This window comes from Lissotriton vulgaris, chromosome 2_1 (assembly GCF_964263255.1).
Source record: "Lissotriton vulgaris chromosome 2_1, aLisVul1.2, whole genome shotgun sequence".
NCBI classification, from domain to species: Eukaryota; Metazoa; Chordata; class Amphibia; order Caudata; family Salamandridae; genus Lissotriton; species Lissotriton vulgaris.
The window spans coordinates 1,430,600,751-1,430,620,472 of record NC_141687.1 but is presented as its reverse complement, the minus strand read 5'-3'; the positions used below and the strand labels follow the sequence as shown (position 1 = coordinate 1,430,620,472).

General features: G+C 41.6%; 1 protein-coding gene across 1 annotated transcript in view; it reads left to right on the top strand.

Annotated features, from left to right (window-relative positions):
• Window positions 1-19,256, top strand: part of EPC2 (enhancer of polycomb 2) — a 299,988-nt gene extending 280,732 nt beyond the window's left edge. Inside the window, exons 11-14 of the mRNA XM_086957254.1 lie at window positions 6,953-7,089; window positions 13,147-13,306; window positions 15,248-15,581; window positions 17,979-19,256. Coding sequence (XP_086813380.1) covers window positions 6,953-7,089; window positions 13,147-13,306; window positions 15,248-15,581; window positions 17,979-18,051 — 704 coding nt within the window. The 3' untranslated portion in view covers window positions 18,052-19,256. The remainder of the gene's footprint in view (window positions 1-6,952; window positions 7,090-13,146; window positions 13,307-15,247; window positions 15,582-17,978) is intronic.
• The last annotated feature ends 466 nt before the right edge of the window (window positions 19,257-19,722 follow it).

The window sequence follows — 19,722 nt, the reverse complement described above, 5'->3', positions numbered from 1 at the left end:
TCTCTAGGCAATCCGGTCCCAGATATAAGTCTTAAGTCCACGCTCACACCACGCTACCAGTTTGGATTTAGTAGCTAATGTGGGCCCTTGGGTGGGCCAGCTCTTTAGATGTCCCAGGTAGATAGTGTAGGTCTCTCGGGGAAGATCTTAGATGCCCCTGAGACCTCCAGGAGGCCTGTCGTCGGGCCTTTGTAGAGCACACTTCAGAGCACCACACTTAAGCAGGGCCCCAGCTCAGGCCAGTCTCTATTCCGACAGTTGTACACCATGTGCAACAGAGTCCTCTGACAATGTGCACTACGCAGTCCGGGTTCTCCGGTCCCACGTCCCCACAAGCGTATCGACTTTTGCTGAAGAATGGCACCCGTCGTTCTACTGTCATGTGTCTTTGAAGTTCGGGTGGTTTCCCTTTGAACCACAGGTGTCTCCCCAGATTTGTAGATCCGTCTGCCATGGTGCCTTGGAATGCAGATCTTAATATTTAGTGGAGCCATGAACCGGCTCCTAGAGGCTGTGTCGCAACCCCTCTATTTGCAATCTATCCCATTCGTCCCTCAAATTACAGCGGTCTGGTGTTCCCGAGGTTGCCCATGTTGAATGGCTGTCGATTGGGGAATGCACAGATGTGCTCCCCTCGACCCCTAGTGTCCACTTAAGCCAGACACCATGGCCCCAGAGACTTTTTGAGCTTACAAATGTCCATACTGTATAAGTTGCATTTGTAAGCGAGTTATGCCAAAACCCTCTTTCCTGATGGAAAGGCTTTGGCACTGCAAATCCATTGAGATGAAACATCATGAGGCTGCTCCATTGGTGCCGGTGAGCTCTCCGAGCGGCCTAACCTGGCAAGCTGCTCATGAGTTTGCTAACGACCAATGTCAGTGCACATCCACCAGTCCGCCATGATAGAGATACTGGTGTTTCAGAAATGGACTCGGCGCCATTTCCCAACATGAACAGTATGGGTCTGCGCTTTCACGCTTCAAGGTACGGCCTATCGTGCCAGTGCGCGCACACCACCCTGGATGGCACCCTCATGGGTATGATTGTGCGCACCTGGCGAGCGATGGCAGACCGGGCACCTTGCCCCTAGCACCCAAAGGTTAGAACCCTTGGGATGCAGGTATACGCTCATAAGCCTGCAGTGGCAGGCCGGGGATTTATGCAACGTGCCATAGGTGCTGGGGCGCATTCTCCTGCCTGTCACGGCAGATGTGACATGTATCTGAAACAGCATCCAGGCCGGTGCATACACACCAGTCTGCATTGGCAGACCAGCCTGTGTACTGGAACATCACACCAGTGCCTCTTCCTAATCTGTGTAGGAAGGCACATTCACTTCCCCACTGCTTTGACAGTTAGGATGTGCGGGGGGTGGATCCTCCTGATCTGGGACAACCCACTCTGGTGTGGCAGTAGCTTAAGGTATGCCTACCTAGGCAGCGGCGCTGTGGCACCTCACAGGCCTACTTTTTGATGGGTGGCACACTACCTATTATATTTCACTATTTAACCCGTGCCTTGCTTGCCCTGGGTATGTAGGGTACCAGTTTACATGCAAGGAGGTACAGCACTAAAACCCAATCCTATCCTCATCCCCAGCCCAATGTGGGTGAGGCAGGCACAGGCATCTTCCCTCTTCCGTGCCCTGTTTCCTAAGGTTATTCAAAGAGTCAGCAGAGACGGTCAGCAAAGACTAGGAGGACAAAGCAATGTTTTGGGCTAATTTCCCCTAGGGAGTCCCTGTCCAACAAGAACGAATGAACAGAAGTCCTTTATCAGGTGGGATGATACGTACTACAGAGAGCCAATCTGGTTTTATTATGTTTTTTAATCAGGCAATTTGTTTTCAGACCGTTTTTGTCAGTGCTGTTTTGTAAGCTGGTCGTTAGGTAGAAGACTGAATGTTATCTATTTTGTTCTTTTGTTTATCTTTGTCTGACTTGACAGCACGGTTGTCTGTTGACCTGTTACCAGTTCTTATACATAGAGCGAGCCTATCTGCACCCAGAGGTGTATTTTTCTATTGCATATTATTTTATTCCCTGCTTTGTGTATCATTCAACCTTTGAAGTGCTTGATTAGAATGCAGGAGGTACTGATATAAAATCATTGAAAGTGCAATCCATCACCACACTGTCACATTGTTATTTTTATCAATATGCATTCTACGCAGAACACAGTTGGATTTTGCTTTTTTCCCCCAGATGTTCACAGTAGTTGTGAATGCTGTGTTTAAATGGCTTAGCATAGCTAGAAGCTGTGACTTTGTCGGTCCTTTTTGGGTGGCAGCTTACCAGACAGCACAACTGTCTGATTTACTAAAGACCTATTGGGGACGTTAAGAAAGTTGACCTAGGAATGCATTCCATCTGTTGCTTACCATTGGCTTTCTAGTTTGTAACTTAAATTATCTAGCTTTATTTGCTTAAGGCTGTCCAGCTCAATTTCACCCCTCCCATTGCCCAAAAGTTGTTTACTGTATTCTTCCACAAGCTTTCTCTAAACAGGCATTTTAATCTTGTTCTTATTTCGTCACTTTTGCTGTGCATTTAAAGACCGAGGTCAAATGTCAGCCTGTGTCTTCCAGGGAGCTTGGTGTTTATTTTTCTTTATTTCTTGCTGGGTACTGGTTTCTGCTTGGCGAAGGCTGTGCGATGTTTTTTTCCCTAGCTTACAATACAATTTAAATACTGTACATGAACTGTGCTGACATCAAATCAATACATTGGGTGATGACTTTTCCACACATTATCATTTGTGTGCTGTATACTTTTATCAGTAAAATTGTATGTAAATGTAATGGTCATTTCAGTTGAAGATGTTTTGTATATAATGGCAGTATGCTACCAAACCATGCATATACTCCAGGTGACCCCACTCAACTCTGCACCACTCAATGCCACTGCACTCTACTCTGCACCACTCCACACACACCACTCAGTGTCATTGCAATCTTTTCTGCACCACTTCACGTCCCTCTACTATGCATCACTCCACCCCACAATCTAATATGCGCCACTGCACTCTACATCACTCCACTCTTTGCCACCCTACTCTCCAACACTGCACTGTGTGTCACTACACTGTGCCTCAAGGCACTCTACTCTGTACCGCTCTGCTGTACGCCAGTGCACTCTATCCAATCCCCTCTTAACCACTCTACTCTGCACACTGCTGTGAAACAATCTACTCTACTGCCCTTGGTACCACTGCTCTTAGCACCTCTCCACTCTACTCTATGCCAGTGCACTCTATGCTTATGCACTCTACACAACTTTACACAGAACCAATGCACAATGCACCACTGTACTCTATGCTAATTTACTCTGCACCACTGCACTCTACGCCAATCTACTTTTAACCACTGCACTCTGCCATTGTATTGTCAGTGCACTCTATGCCACTTTCCTCTACTCTGCGCCACTCTACATCACTACACTCTGCCACTCTATGCCACTGCACTAAGCTTCTCTCTACTCCACGCCACTGCACACTAAGTCAGTCCACTCTAATCCACTTTGCACCACTGCACTCTACAACATTTGCCTTTACTCTGTGCCACTGCACTCTGAGCCTCTGCGCTCAATGCTTCTCCACTCTACACCACTGCACGTTATCATGCACCACTATACTCTACCCAGCACAGCTCCACTGTGAAACAATCTACTGTACTCTACGCCACTCCACTCTAAACCACTGCACACTTCGTAAATTCTTCCCGCGCCATTTTACTCAAAGCCGCTGCACTCTATGCCACTGCACGCTACGGCTCTCTATACCATTGGGCTCTAGATCACTACATGCCACTGTTCTACTCTGTACCACTGTACTCTACATCACTGTTCTCTGCACCACTCTATTCTACTGCACTCTACGCCACTGAACCACTCATCTTTGCGTCACACTACGCCACTCCAATCAACTCTGCGCCACTCTTTGCCACTGCACTCTACTCTGCACCACAGTACTCTTCCCTGCACTACTCCACTTTACTCTGAAACAATCCACTCTGCGCCGCTCCCCTCTGCAACAGTCTACTCTGCTCCCCTCTGCAACAGTCGACTCTACCCCGCTCCCCTCTGCAACAGTCGACTCTACCCTGCTCCCCTCTGCAACAGTCGACTCTACCCCGCTCCCCTCTGCAACAGTCTACTCTACCCCGCTCCACTCTGCAACAGTCTACTCTACCCCGCTCCCCTCTGCAACAGTCTACTCTACCCCGCTCCCCTCTGCAACAGTCTACTCTACCCCGCTCCCCTCTGCAACAGTCTACTCTACCCCGCTCCCCTCTGCAACAGTCTACTCTACCCCGCTCCCCTCTGCAACAGTCTACTCTACCCCGCTCCCCTCTGCAACAGTCTACTCTACCCCGCTCCCCTCTGCAACAGTCTACTCTACCCCGCTCCCCTCTGCAACAGTCTACTCTACTCCGCCCCCCTCTGCAACAGTCTGTTCTACCGCGCTCCCCTCTGCAACAGTCTACCCCGCTCCCCTCTGTAACCGCCTCCCCTCTGTAACCGCCTCCCCTCTGTAACCGCGAACCCTCTGCAACCGTCTCCCCTCTGCAACAGTCTACTCTACCCCGCACCCCTCTGCAACAGTGTACTCTACCCCGCACCCCTCTGCAACAGTCTACTCTACCCCGCTCCCCTCTGCAACAGTCTACTCTACCCCGCTCCCCTCTGCAACAGTCTACTCTACCCCGCTCCCCTCTGCAACAGTCTACTCCGCTCCCTTCTACAACAGCATACTCTACACTGCTCCCCTCTACACCAGCATACTCCACCCTGCTCCAGTCTACAAGTCTACTATACCCCGCTCCAGTCTACAGCAGTCTTCTCTACATCGCTCCTTTCTACAACAGTCTTCTCTTCCCCGTTCCAGTCTGCAACAGCTTTCTCTTACCCGCTCCAGTCTGCAACTGTCTTGTCTACCCCGCTCCAGTCTGCAACAGTCTTCTCTACCCTGCTCCCCTCTACAACAGCATACTCTACCCTGCTCCAGTCTGCAACAGTCTTCTCTACCCTGCTCCAGTCTGCAACAGTCTTCTCTACCCCGCTCCAGTCTGCAACAGTCTTCTCTACCCCGCTCCAGTCTGCAACAGTCTTCTCTACCCCGCTCCAGTCTGCAACAGTCTTCTCTACCCCGCTCCAGTCTGCAACAGTCTTCTCTACCCCGCTCCAGTCTGCAACAGTCTTCTCTGCCCCGCTCCAGTCTGCAACAGTCTTCTCTGCCCTGCTCCAGTCTGCAACAGTCTTCTCTGCCCTGCTCCAGTCTGCAACAGTCTTCTCTGCCCTGCTCCAGTCTGCAACATTCTACTCTACCCTGCTCCCCTCTGCAACAGTCTACTCTACCCTGCTCCCCTCTGCAACAGTCTACTCTACCCTGCTCCCCTCTGCAACAGTCTACTCTCCCCTCTCCCCTCTGCAAGTCTACTCTACCCTGCTCCCCTCTGCAACAGTCTTCTCCACCCTGCTCGAGTCTCCAACAGTCTTTTCTACCCTGCTCCAATATACAAGTCTTCTCTACCCTGCTCCAGTCTGCTCTACCCCGCTCCAGTCTGCAACATCTACTCTAGCCCGCTCCAGTTTACAACCGTCTACTCCACTCAACACCGTCTATGCCACTCCACTTTACATCACTTCACAACACTGACACTTTGACCCTATACTCCACTCTACGCCATTCAACTGTACGCCCTTCCTCGACACTCCACTTCCCTCCTCTCCACGCCACTTCATAACACTCCACTCTACTTTACAGCTATAACTTTTAGCCATGCTGAACAGCAGCCACTGTGGTGTACAACATTGCTAAAATATATTGGCAAAGCCGACAGCTCTTGCATAGACAAGAACTATTAACTTTGCCACTGCTTGTTTTTAAAAAAGAATGTTTAGTTTAATGATTTTTATTAGCATTTTCCTAAAGTAGTAATGCGTAGAGCCAACACAACAACAAAGGCAACTATTGAGAGGATTAAGGAAACTGGTAATGTAGGACATGTAGTCTTTGGGGGTGGAGGGTGGCTAGAGGGGTGAAGTTGGGACCATGACTGTATAGGATGAAATTAATCTAGGAAGTATGCATTTGTAGGTCATGGGTAAGCGCTTTTAAATGTTGTCTGGTGTAGCTGCTGTCCTTTACATTGTATATTGGATTCAGAATTCTTGGTGCTTTAACGAACAAGAAATGCCTGTGTTTTTTTTTTATACACACGTCTGTAGTGGTGGTCCTCAAGGCAGTCACTTGTGTACTACTTCTGTTTTCAGCATATCCTCAGTACACCTGCTTCTAAACAAAATCTTACATTTGGTAAAGTGATGTTTGATTGGGGTCAAGTTAATCATTAATGTTGCAATTCGGAAGTAGTTTTCACGATTTGCTACTTCGAGCTCTACTCCCGTGTTTGGAGGTTAGATACTCTCTCCAGTGCTCCTAGCTCTGAGAGTTCTTTCACTTTAACGAATTCACTGTTTCCTGTGTATTTGTGAGTACCTTCCTCCTATAAGTGCTAAATGTTTTCAGAAGGAGTCTGTAGAGGTTGAATGAGAACTAAAGAAATGTGTTTATTGTATTTGGCTGCCCCGCGGTCTTATGGTTTAGCTTGAAGCGTGTTCCCACGAAAGGACCTACAACACTTTGTGAAGGAAAGGGCCCTTTGGACGAAAAGTACTGCATTAACCGCTTTGATTAATTTGTTTCATATTCATGTTCAGCATTTGCATGCCACGTAATGATCTGAAGGCATACAGAGGCATCGGTCCTGATGCAAAACATGTAAACCCCAATTTTAGGTGTGTTGTGCTATAGTTTAAAATTTCTTGGAGCAAATTGTGTCAATGTCTCACAATTTGATTCTTTGAAACCACCTTTCATTGCTTCACCAAAGTGCCAGTGTGCTTTACTTTTGGTGAGCATTTTAGTCTGACGTTATTTTTGTCTCTAGTCACAGGAGGCATCACGGAGGAACAGTTTCAGACTCACCAACAGCAACTAGCTCAAATGCAACGGCAACAACTGGCTCAGCTTCAACAGAAAAAGCAGTTACAGCATTCCTCGCAGCAGACTCATCTAAAAGCACAGGTAAAGTATTTCATAAGGGACCATTTTGCCAATGCTTTTTGTGCAGGTCCTCTTTATTTCATAATTTACTTAAGATTTGGAATTCTGAAGTTCTTGACCGGGCCCTAATCGGTTTCCACTGCATTCATTGTAGTCTTTGAAAGCTCACTATGAGACCTGTGGCTCCAACAATAGGCCTCTTGTTGTTTGCATGCTGTGCAAAATGATCTTATAGCGGACACACTTTAACATTTCTCATGTTTGCATTTATTTAACATTGTCAGTCTGTTTTGATTGCAATTTTTCGTCTCCACATAAGTATCACGAAACGTCTTGCCTTTTCTGGCATTTTCGGCATTTTAAAGTATTTTTTGACTGCGTCTTCTATTTTTTGATAGCTTATTGTTTTTTCTATTTGGAAGCCTTGTCTTAAACCCTCCCGAGCCAGTATAATTTCCTTAACTTTATACTCTTCTATTTGAGCTTGTCCTTTTTAGTCTCGTTTTTCTGTTATGTAAGGTATAGAATACACCTTTTAAACTTTACGTCCTCTGTGCTGAAAAAAATGGTACTGTTGAGTGGGCAAGAGTGCAGGTGTTTAAAGTTGGTACAAAAACTTGCGTTCTGTTTCATCCTCCGTTGAGGTAATTTCGCTGGTAAATCATACAAAAAATGCAGCTGCACTGCATCAGAACCTTTGACTGGTGGCACATGATAGGTCTCAGAGATATAAGGTGAAATCTACTTCAGTCTTCTGAACTCTGTGTTTTGTATAAATGATTGACAATCTTACTTTTTATGCCTGCTCACCGGATTTAAAGAGCTCTTTGCGAACGCTTCGATATTTGGAACTATAATTTCTCATTTGTCTGTGTGGTACTATCAACCCCTCCCATCGCTGCAGACCCGCAATGATCACATTTTCCTGCATAGTTCACTTGATGTTTTACAGAGTCTACTCTCCTCTAATAATCTCCCTATTCCCAGGGAATAAAGGGAAATAAAATCCGACCTTGAGAAGAAGACTGATTTATCTGGGAACGGTGACTGTAGCTTTCCTACAGTTGAATATACAAGGTCTGTTCAAAATTAGATGATCGTGTAGCCTTTGTGGCCAAATGCCATCATCTCCTTATAGAGAATTACATGCCTCAGCCAAATCCTTTGCACGGTTTACTTAGATGTTCAGGGGCCTAAGTGACTTTTTACCATTATTAGAGGGCACCGTGCTCTGAACTCAGGTAATGCTAAGCTGGGCCCTACTGTTCGCTGATGACACCCTACTACTGTCAAAATCATCCATGGGCATACAGTGTACATTAGAGGCATTCTGCTCCTTTTGTAGTCTGAGGAACTTGGAGATCAACCTCTCTAAAACAAAGTTTATGGTCTATAATACCAAATTAGCCAATTGCCCTCATCCCCACATGAACAGAACGGCACTGGATCGAGTATCTACCTTCGACTATCTGGGGGTCACACTAAATGACAGAATTGATTGGGGGTAGCACATGGTGAAGGCCAACCTGAAACTGGCCCAATCATCTGGCGGTATTTTAAAGGTTTTTAACAACACTTCTTTTAAATTGGTGGGTCCGCCTATGGAAATTTATAAAGCCCAGGCGAGAGGAGGAGCGCTTTATGGTGCAGATTTATGGGGGTATGCTAGTGCTGACCCCCTATCCCTCACTGAGAACAGTTTTATCAGGCGTCTCCGGAGACTTCCTATGAGTACCCCCCCCCCTGACTCCCCTTCGGCTGGATTTAGGTTTGGTTCCTATCCAGGAGACTGTCTCAAACCGTCCCCTTATGTATTGGAGACGTCTATGGTCGACCCCCGAGCTCTTGAGCTTTAGGGAGGATCTGGGGGACCTTTTGTCCAGGGGGGAGTACGGGGAAAATTCCCTGGTTAACCTACATCAAGGAACTCTGCCTCGCTTTAGGCAGGGGGGATATGTGGTCATCCCCCGAGGAGACTTGTACCCTGTATTCTAAGAAATCATTCAGTATGGTCCTAAACCGTTACCGAATGGAACTCACAACAACAAATTCTACTGTGGGTAGGCTGACTAACACCTTTCTAGATATTAAGGCCCATCCTCACTTTGAACATTTTTTGGATGACATTCAGCCGCCCCTGGCTAAGAAATTATATATCCAGTTTAGACACGGTTCATTGCCCCTTAGGGGCATAACACATAAATGGTTAAATGCGCTACATACCGTGAGTTCCTGCCCAGGGTGTGCAAGTAGCAGAGAGACCGATCTGCACGTTCTGCTCTTCAGCCCCTTCTACGCCAAGGCAAGAGTGAAATAGATCATTAAACTTTGCAAATCCAGGGGCCTTAGGGACTATAGGGAGGTATTCAGAATCCTTAAATATGACACCACCCCCCTGATAGTGTTTGCAACTGCAAGATTTCTCCTGTCCGTGTGGTACTCAAAGTGTGCAAAATTAAAAACCGAAAGTCCACAAATTACCATCCCAGCGGTAGAATAAACATTGCAATGAATGTGGTTCCTTGTCCGCACTTTTTTTAGGGATTGTTTATTGGGAGTGCTTTTTCTTGTTTTAATGCACTTAAACACATTTTATAACTTTTTAAAAACTATTCTATGAATTCTTTGTTGCTTGGACTGTAATGTACGATCTTTTAATCATTCTTACTTTTTAGCTCTACTTGTGTATTTTTATCTGAAATATGTACATATGTCTTTTTATGGTTTTCTACCGATAATAAAAGCTTTTGACTGACTAAGCTGTGTGAATGAGTTTAGCCCCAAAAAATGATTCGCTTTGTTTTGGGAACAGAGTATTCTAGAACTAGATTATTGAAGAGGAGCATTTTTTCTGCTGTGTCAACCTGATGAAGTGTCACCTGCAATACATATTATTTTGCATAAAGAAGTAATGTGTTCAGTTGTTGCCATAGAAAATGCCACAGAGCTGTACAGTTATGGTAAGGACATTAAATGAGACCACCATTAGACTTTGCTGATCTACTAACGGCAAATGTGGCTCATGGAATAAAATTAGGAGATGTCCTTTGCTCTGTTTTTTCCCTTCTGGAAGTGCAAGAGAGCCGTCTAGTTTTCCATTTGATAGCAACACTTTTTCTGAAATAACATAACCAATTTTAGCTGAAGATTGTAGGGTAGATGTATTTCTTTCATATTTTGTTGGGCAAAAAATGTAAGAGGCAAATGATATTGTGGTTTTTTTAAGTCCAATTTATATTGAGTGTAATTACTAATTGATCAAACTTGTGTTGAAGTGGTATCTTGAATTGTTGCAACAGGAACTGTAAGCTGTTATTTTAAGACACAGTGTCTGATCCATCAACTTCAGCTCCAAATAACTTACTTGGATAGCTGGGTCTGTTTAAAGATGGTTGGCTGCACTTGAAGTGTCCCGCAAGATATTTTCTTATGCTGGTCTTCCATTGTTCTGTGGTTGGTAAATTGGAACCATTGTATTGGGTGATGGTGACTCCTGTTGCTTACAACTCCTTATAAATGTACAGGGGTAACTTGAAGCACTGCTCTAAAAATATCATATTTTCCTCAACTTAGAATTTCCATTTACTTGCAGGATTATATCATCCATTCTAATTTTTTCTATGTATTCTGTAACTTGTAGTTTTATTGATCTGGTTATAAATTCATTACTACAAAACTAGAATTCAAAGAAAATACACGGCCTGGATCAGTTACTCTTGCCTATCTTTCTAAAGTAGGTGAGGAAAGCTTTCTCCCATATGTGAGCTAGTTCTGAGTATCAGCCAAATTAGTTGTCCTCCTTAAACATTGGTCAATGTATGTAGAAGTATGCGAAATGGAAACCCATTTTCACTCGCTAATTTAGCTGGGAAGGGTAAGGACAAAAAATTGGCCAATTTTTCTTAAAACTCATCCATAACTGTTTCAGATTTCATTAGTTAACTAGTTTTTTCGCTGATACTTTAAAACCTGGTTCTGGCAAAATTATTTTAAATGATTTTCTAAAATGCCCTGCGATACTTATTTGACTTCCACTTTTTACAGTAGAAGTCTACTACAGTATTGCCTAGGGCAGACTTTCACAAGGATGGTATCTACTTAGTGTCTTGGATTACAAATTGCTTCTGATAGGCAAAACCCACACCCACGTTGTGCAAGGATTCTTTTCAAGAGAGACAAGTATTAGCACTCTTGAGCACCTTTCATTTTGCTAGATGTAATCTGGGGTTTTTTCCATATGGTCTATAAATCTGGATTATGTTAACATGCTACTTTCAAGGATGATTAATTGCAGAAGATGGATCAGGTTGCCTCCAAAAACTTTAATAAGTGTTTTATTACCCCTTTTTAGTATGTTTTTAAGATTTTAAAATGTCTGTGCAAGTAAACATTTTCTTCGTTACACAATGGCTTCTCTACTGTTATGTCTCTAGAGGGCACTGTCATGTTTTCCTATGCTGATTCTTCTGAAATGGAAAGCTAACTTTAGCCCATGGGCTGATTGTATCGTGACAGTGTTGTTGCTGGAAAATAGGTGGTTGTAGCAGTAACGTCATGATAATACAAACCTGTGACTAGTAAATGTTACAGTATTTTCTTCCGAAGGCAAGGGAGTTATACTAATGGTGAAACATCGTTGTACAGGTAAGTAATGCTCCCAACATATTAATAGTATTCATCTTGTGAAATAATCCCACGTTCCAGAATGCAATTTCATTGAGACCTGGTAATTTTTGCTTTACGTTCTGCTCTTTGACATTTATAGTTTGTTTCTTTTAAGTATGGTCCAGTAACTGCTTGAGGAATAGTGAGACTTTTGTCTCAAAAAGATCTTGGTTCAAGGTAATAAACAAAAAGGGCTTTTAGAGTTGCGACCAGATTAACAAAAGTACATATTTGCAATATTGAAATATTTCAGTTGTAAACATCAGGCATCAACGGTAACAATGAGTGGAGAAACAACTGCTTGAGCCTTTAGTAATTTTGGATAACCACCAGGCATACTTTTCTTTTTTTATTTAAGGAGTTTTATAAAGCTCTTGCATGTCACCAAGTAGCCACTTAAGAGCACTATCAAAGTAAGAGAAAGGAGCGAAAAAGGACTGTAGCAGAAAGGCAAAGATAAAGGGCCTCTACTGAGTAGCATGTTATGTAAATTAAAGAAAGGGAATGGCTATTTATTAAGCTGGATCTACAGAACGAATCCAGAAGTATGAGAATAATTTTTAACTGTTGATTTCAGGTGGGTTAAGAACAAAATTGCATCTGTGAGCAAGAAGCTTTTAGAGACTTTTCTGAATAAGTGTTGGCCATTTAAGGATCAATATGATGTTGGCCAAAGAGGGGAAGAGGAAGAAGCAAATTGAGTCTGAGAAACTTTTAATACTTGAAGTTGGTACCCGCCATTTTTTCCCGCTCTAGTTATATACATGTTTGTGTTATGGAGAACATAATTGTCCTGACTTTTCTTTATGAGCATACAAAAGGAGAGATGTGCAACCACTGTGTTTCCTGTCCCGTTGCTTTTAAAATCATTGCTTCATGGGTGCATTGGGTCAATAGCCTGTTCCCATCAGTGTTTGCTTGCATTTCTGTTCTCCTCTTCGTTAGAAGTAAGCTCAGTGGACAGGGAGTTACCTTCTGTGGATTACTGATGCCGCAGTTTGAGACCAATAGGTAGCAGCGTCCACCATCTTATCTTTTCTGTGCATGTAAAATCGTCTTGCATAATAATGCGTTGTCTGTTATTACTACTTTCATTTTGTTATGGAAAAGAATACTCTAATTCTATTTAAAGTTTTTTGGAGGTTTGAATTTAGGATCCCTGTGGTCTTATTGGCCATCACCTTTTATTTTTACCCTGCACATATTAAATGTGAAACATACGTACTGTATACTCAGTAGCCTGTAATGCAATAGTTTGCAGTGCACAGCCGCCACTTAATGTGTTCTGCAGTGTCACTATGCTAGTGAAGTATTTTGTTTAATGCTTGTGGGGTTGCTTTAGGTGTTCTTGGCTATACAATTGAAATGAGAAAACTAGTGTTTCAAAACTAACATGTTTTAATTGTTTTATAGGGCGCAAGCACATCTGACTGTATGTCTAAAACGCTTGACTCGGCCAGTGCCCATTTTGCTGCATCTGCAGTGGTCATCACACCAGCTCCTGGTCGAAGTGAAGTGACCAAGGAACAGAACTCTGGTCATAACAATATTAATGGTATTATTCAGCCTTCAGGTAAAGTGATTTGTCCTTCACCTTGTTTCTGAATAGGGCTAGTAGAAAGTAAGCAAGTACACATAAATGTAGCCTCCGTTCTTGTAATGAAATTAGTTGTAATATTTGATGTACCTTGTGTCTCAGCAAAGTCCTAATAATTCAATTTTGCAGAAAGGAAAATTAGTTACTGGAAGTCTCCTGTGCAAATTTCCAAAAGTTCCAATTAGAAATCACCCAGTTTATCTTGCACAAAATTGCCAGATTGCTGTTATACTGGCTTTGGTCTAACACAAATAAGGTTGCAGAACTATTACCACCCTGCAAAATTTGAACCAAAAGTAGGTTTGTGGCATATGCTAGTTAGGGACGTGTGAATTAATACATTAAGTTTAAGCGAAATGCAGCTTATTGAGACCAAAGTGCTTATTTGCCCACATTTTCATGAGCTACGATAAGACAGTATTTTCATCCAGTCTCTCTTGTTTATCAAGTGTGATAGGCATTAAGTGGTCAGAATTAAAATTGTTAGTACGTGTGCTGTTAAAACAAGTTACCTAAAGTGGATATTAAAAGTAATAACTAGTAGTTCATTTGAGTTGTGACAAGTGTTTAATTTACTTTGACTTTAAATCCCTCCACATTTTGCCACTGACTTTTACACGGATAAAATATCAGTGGGCTGCTAACCTGCTTAAGAGGGAGGACCCTCTTCTCCTCTGCTGGTTTTCTTTGGTCTCCTTCCCTCCCACCCCCTTGTCCAGTCACCTTTCCTCTGGTGCCTTTTATGATTTCAATTCCTCCTCAGTCCCTCCCGGTTTCTTTTTCTCACCACATTCCAGTTTTTGTGACCATACTCCTTCCAACCCATATACCAAATATCCATTCTCACCTAGAACTTGCTCTTCTGTTTCCTTGATCCTTTTCACAATGTTAGTCTCTCCTCCCTACCCCCGCGTCTGTTTGTCCATACCACCAGTTTCCATAAACATTCCTGATGCCAGTCTGTCTCACAGCAGGTTCCGCTTTTACAAAATGCATTTTAGTTCTTTTCGCTTGAACTATTATATTAAATGTTATGATTTTCTTTATCAGTATAACGAAACAGACATATAATTCTATTTGAAAAAGTAAATGATATTGAGGCAGCAGTGCTATAGCAACCGGTGACCAAAATATTTTTCTTTTTTTTTTCGGTCTAAACTTTATTTGCGTTCCACTTTTAGAGATGACTAGTGATTTGAATTTGTAAGTTTTCAATATGCGTTGTTGGTCTCACACTTGCCAATCTAGATAATGTGCACATTTTACTTACTTCCCCAAAGTAAAAAGTAACTAACCATTATTTGTATGATCATTACCCTCTGTTGCATACGGTTTGATGTTTTCTTTCACTGTATTTAAAGGACAGCGTAACATATTACTGATATTGAAGAGATCTAAAATAGAGTTTGACAACTTGTAGATCGTTCCATTGTAATGGGATTTAAAAGTCATGTTATATGGACTTTAATTTGCGTTTTTCTGTGCCACTTAATTCTGTTGCTTTCAATGTTGTGCTCCAGTGACTGGACCATGTATGAAGAACTGGTTGGAAATGCAGACCAACTGAAATCATCAATGAGTTATTGTGTTTAGATGGATTTCCTAATCTTGTAGACTCTATTTTCCACCCAGGAAAACTTAAATATTGGTCCCAAAAGCTCATCTGCCTTCCCATTGCCCCTATCAGTGTTTTTTGACTGTTTGAGCAAATTACATTAATTCCTTGTGCGTGTGATTAATCTCACCGGTGATTTTATACACAAAATGTAAAAAGGCTTCAAATGTTTCTTTGCCCATTTCAGCTTTTGATTTATTCTTACATTTTCAACCTTTACATATTCAGAAAATGAGTTTGTTTTCAAGAAATCTGTATAAATTAGTTAACTCGTAGCACTGTTTTTTTTCTCCTTTCAATAGGAACCTCAAAAACCTTGTACTCCACCAATATGACGCTATCATCCAGCCCAGGGATTTCAGCTGTGCAACTTGTAAGGACAGTTGGCCACGCCACCACAAACCACTTAATTCCTACGTTGTGCACAAGCAGTCCTCAAATGCTTCCTATGAACAATTCTTGTTTGACTAATACAGTGCACCTCAACAATGTCAGTGTTGTCACTCCAGTTAATGTACATATCAATGCAAGGACTTCAGCACCTTCGCCAACAGCCTTAAAACTTGCCACTGTAGCTGCCAGTATGGACAGGGTGCCAAAGGTGACTCCTAGCAGTGCCATGAGCAGCATAGCAAGGTTTGTATGTGTTAATTTCTGTGGGTTTTCCTGAAGCGAGTGTTCAATGTTTGTACTCCAATTGCAGCGTTTTCTTGTTTTTTAACTGAATGACTTGAGTTTGTACACCATTAAATAGGATGGCAGTTACTGATGCACACCTTGTGTGAAAGGAGAAAGGCAATTGAGCAGTAATAACTCATGTTAGTTATCTACAAGGGCATTAGCATCAGAAGAAAAGGGCTAGTTATACCTCATGATTAATCGTATTTATCAAGCAAAGGACTGTTGTAGTCTTCTGTGTGTGTTTACTGAATTAGTTAAAACAACGTTAGCCTTAATAGAGGCCACTTTGGATGGTTGTATGCTTTCCTGCCCTGTGGTGAGTGGGGTACTTCCGTCTCTTAACCCCTTAAGTGCTGCGTCGGTGCGTTGGCCGACGGCAGCACTACCTCCCCAGTGCTTCGCACGACCATTGGACGTCCATTCAGCACTGGTTCCAATGGACAGCGCAGCACTGGGGAGGGATGTTTACTCGCATCTATGAGGTTAACAAGTGTGAGTCCTACTTGGCTAATCTTAAATTGGAGAACACCTATAATTCATATGTGGTGCTTGAATTCTTAAATGAAGATGTTGGTATTTTTTTTAGCTTGTTTTCTGTTAATCCAGGGACTTTAGTCAGGCTTTGCTCATGTACTAAGTCCTACCTTCATGAGCAAAAATGTATCTATTCTACATCGTAGTGGAATGATTCAGAAGCAGTTCATGCAACTTCTTAAGAGTGACACACATCTCAACATTCCTGTCATACATCCTGATTAAGCCTGGCTTTTGCTGGAATAAATGTATCACTAACACACGAAGTAAAAACGGTATGCTCTTTCTCTTCTACACCGTTGTCTGAGAGTATACAGTTTGTTCACCCTAAAAGACTTTGACAGCATCTTGCAGTCTTAATTTCGCATAATGTTGCAGAGAGTTCTTGGTGTATGCAATGTTCTAAATTATAATAACTTTGAATAGTGCACTTTCATTAATGCTAAGGCACTTGGAGTATTCTCTAAGCAAGTGCTTCCCACCTGTTAGCAACGTAAACAATCTGAGCCAACTCTCAACACATTTGTGATTGTTCACTCACATAACCACATGTAGTTTACATATTTATTTGTGCTAATAGTGATCACATTCACAGTCTCCCTTTAGGTGCAGCTTGGTAGTCTGCTCCCAGGACCAACCTTAATTACTGCACCTCACATGTTTTTGCCAGATGAATTTTGCAAGGCAGAACGGACTAAAATTTTTCTGTTTCGCATCACCGAACGGGGGGAACCTAGCACTTTTACAGTGTTATCTACCTTTCAGAACTACGAAGGACGTAATGCTTTCCCTGGTAATTACTGCAATACATAGTATCACTATTTTCTAGGAGCAGTATTCCGTGACAAATTATGGAATGCTTATAATGAGGCTTTGATCATGGAAATAGCTCTTCAGAGAAGGAGAGGCTTTGTATGTCTGGAAAATCTGAATTTGATTGGAAATACATAACTGACTTTGCAGAGTCTTATTACTATTATGAAGAATCTTGAAAGCATCTTTTGTAAACGACTGCTATTGCTGATATGGGTAGAGAAGTCCCATGTAGTTAGTCTCATGTGACATGCCTTTCAGCCTTATTCCCTTCTTGCTAAATATCTTTTGAAAGAGACTACCATACCAAAGTGAAGTTGTGATGCGACTGTGGACTGCTTACTTGTCGTAGAGTCAAATTTAGCAGACTACAGTGTTGGGTTTTTATTATGGGCATTAGCTTACATCTACTAAGTCCACTTAATGCAGGAGAGTGTCGAATTGTGCAGCACTTCTTACACAAAGGCCCAGGCAAATCTAACATCAAAACGAACACACAGTTTGGTAGTCAAAGCTTTTGATGTCAAGAATCTCCTCAAAAGGCTTGACCCAAGTGAAGATAAATAAAACGTGGACTCTGGTGATTTTCGTTTTAGTAATTTTGGCATGGGCTGATTTAGCTCTTGTCCGTTTAACTTGCCTGATGTAGTTTGATCTTCTTTCTGTTTTCTTATTTAGCTTGTGTTTCACATTTTCAAACATGTTCACTGGGGTTCTTTACGCCAGTCAGTGTATTTTTGTAATTCTCAGACCATGATTTAGTAAATAATTTGTTTTTTTCTGGTTTCCTATTTGATTGTCTTCATACTGTTTTTTACTTTGTAATCATAACCTGAGAAAGTAAAACAATTACATTAGCATTTGCTTTCTAGACAAGTGGTCTAATGACTCAGTGAGCGGTTTGTCTACACTTAGTTTGTAATTCATTCTGAAACGTGTTAATAACTATGTTTTGATAAACATAAGTAGGTTTCTGAAGTTAACATCTATTTATTTTTTCTTCAGAGAGAATCATGAACCTGAAAGATTGGGTTTAAATGGAATCGCAGAGACTACAGTAGCAATGGAAGTGACATAACCTCAGAACTATTGGACTTAAGCTGTGCTGACAGTATAGGCGTTTATATTCCAACTGAATGCAAAATTCAGCCCTCTGTGGATCACAGGGAGCTAACATGGACCTAAATGGACTAATAATATATCGTATATTAAATCGATATATATATTGTAAATTTTGTAAATTTGGGAAAATCACTACCTTGTAAAATAGTTTATTTGTATCATCAATATTATTTCTGTTACTTGAATAGTAGATATTCATCATCATGCTTTTGCACTTGAATTTGCAACTGAATGGATTTAACAATAATTCTTTAACGGGATCATGAGCATGAAATGGGATCCTGCATCACTTGTTTTAACTATTTATTTTGCCATGTTTACATTTTGTATCTTGTACAAATAAATCCAACTTTGTGTCTAAAAAAAGTTAAAGATTCATAGCTAGGAAATGAAATTCTTGTAATTTTTTTCTAAAGGAAATGTAAAGTTTTCACTTGGTTCATTTTGTTTCCCAATTTGACTAGATGGACTTTTTGGTAAATAATTTAGTGGCATTTCACTGTCAAATATGAAGTTCAAGGCAAAATAGTATTTTCTATTACTGTGCAGGGGAAGGGATGGATCGATACATGCAAATTTAATGTAGTAATTCACTTTTCCATATATTTTGAATGTATATTTCTATTTATAAAACCAATTTATAAAAATTAATTACACACAAAAGCAGACTAGGGGGAGCAAAAATTATGCATCTTGCACATGAAAGCCGTGCGGATATAAACAATTTTCAACCAAGGACATTTTATCTGAATACTGCATATTTTAACCGGCTTTAAAACTATAACACACCAAGTAAAGATTATTTTACCAGTTATATATTGCATTATATATCATTGCAATAATTATTGGATGTCTAGCTATCGAGCCATCCCTGGTGTCGGGAGGGGGTGGGAGGGTTGTGGCAAGATTGTCTTTTCAATTTTGGATAGTTTTCCTGTGGCTACAAGGCAAGTAACGGGTTTGAAAAAGTCTGACTAAGTGTTGGACACCTTCGTAGTGTAGTGTTTTAGTGATTTTTTTTTTTTTTTTTATATACGTTGTAAACTAGATCCGTGTAGTGGTGTTTCTCAGAATGTTTGTTTATGCACTAGTTCAGACAACTTTCCCTGTTACTTGTTCTTGATAAGTGAAAACTACAGGGAAATAAAATACATATCAAAACATTGGTATTTTGCGCACCTGTTTATTGTACAATGTGCAAAGTTTTGTTGTAGATTGGGGAACGCACAAATAGATAGATTTTTAATATAAATCTATGAAATGTCTGAGAAACTGGGTATTGATTTTTTCCCCCTAAGATTAACTTGATAAAATAGTTCTAACTTCAAACATTAAGCCAACTTGCATTTTAAGTTTTTACTTCAGACATTGTCATCTACTTTTAATTATGAAAAACAATCTGAAAGTATATTTGGACGCTCTTGCTTATTGCATAGGTCGTGCTCATTAAGTTCGCTGGTTGGGATTGTTTTATCTGCCACGTATTTCTACAGTAGTTATACCATGGCAGAATTGGGCTAATCCTAGAGTAGGATGGGTACTTAGACTTTTAATATTAAATGTAAAACTGTTTTTTTTGTTTTTGTTTTAAACGAGAAGCTACAAAGTAATTGTTCCTGTGTTATAT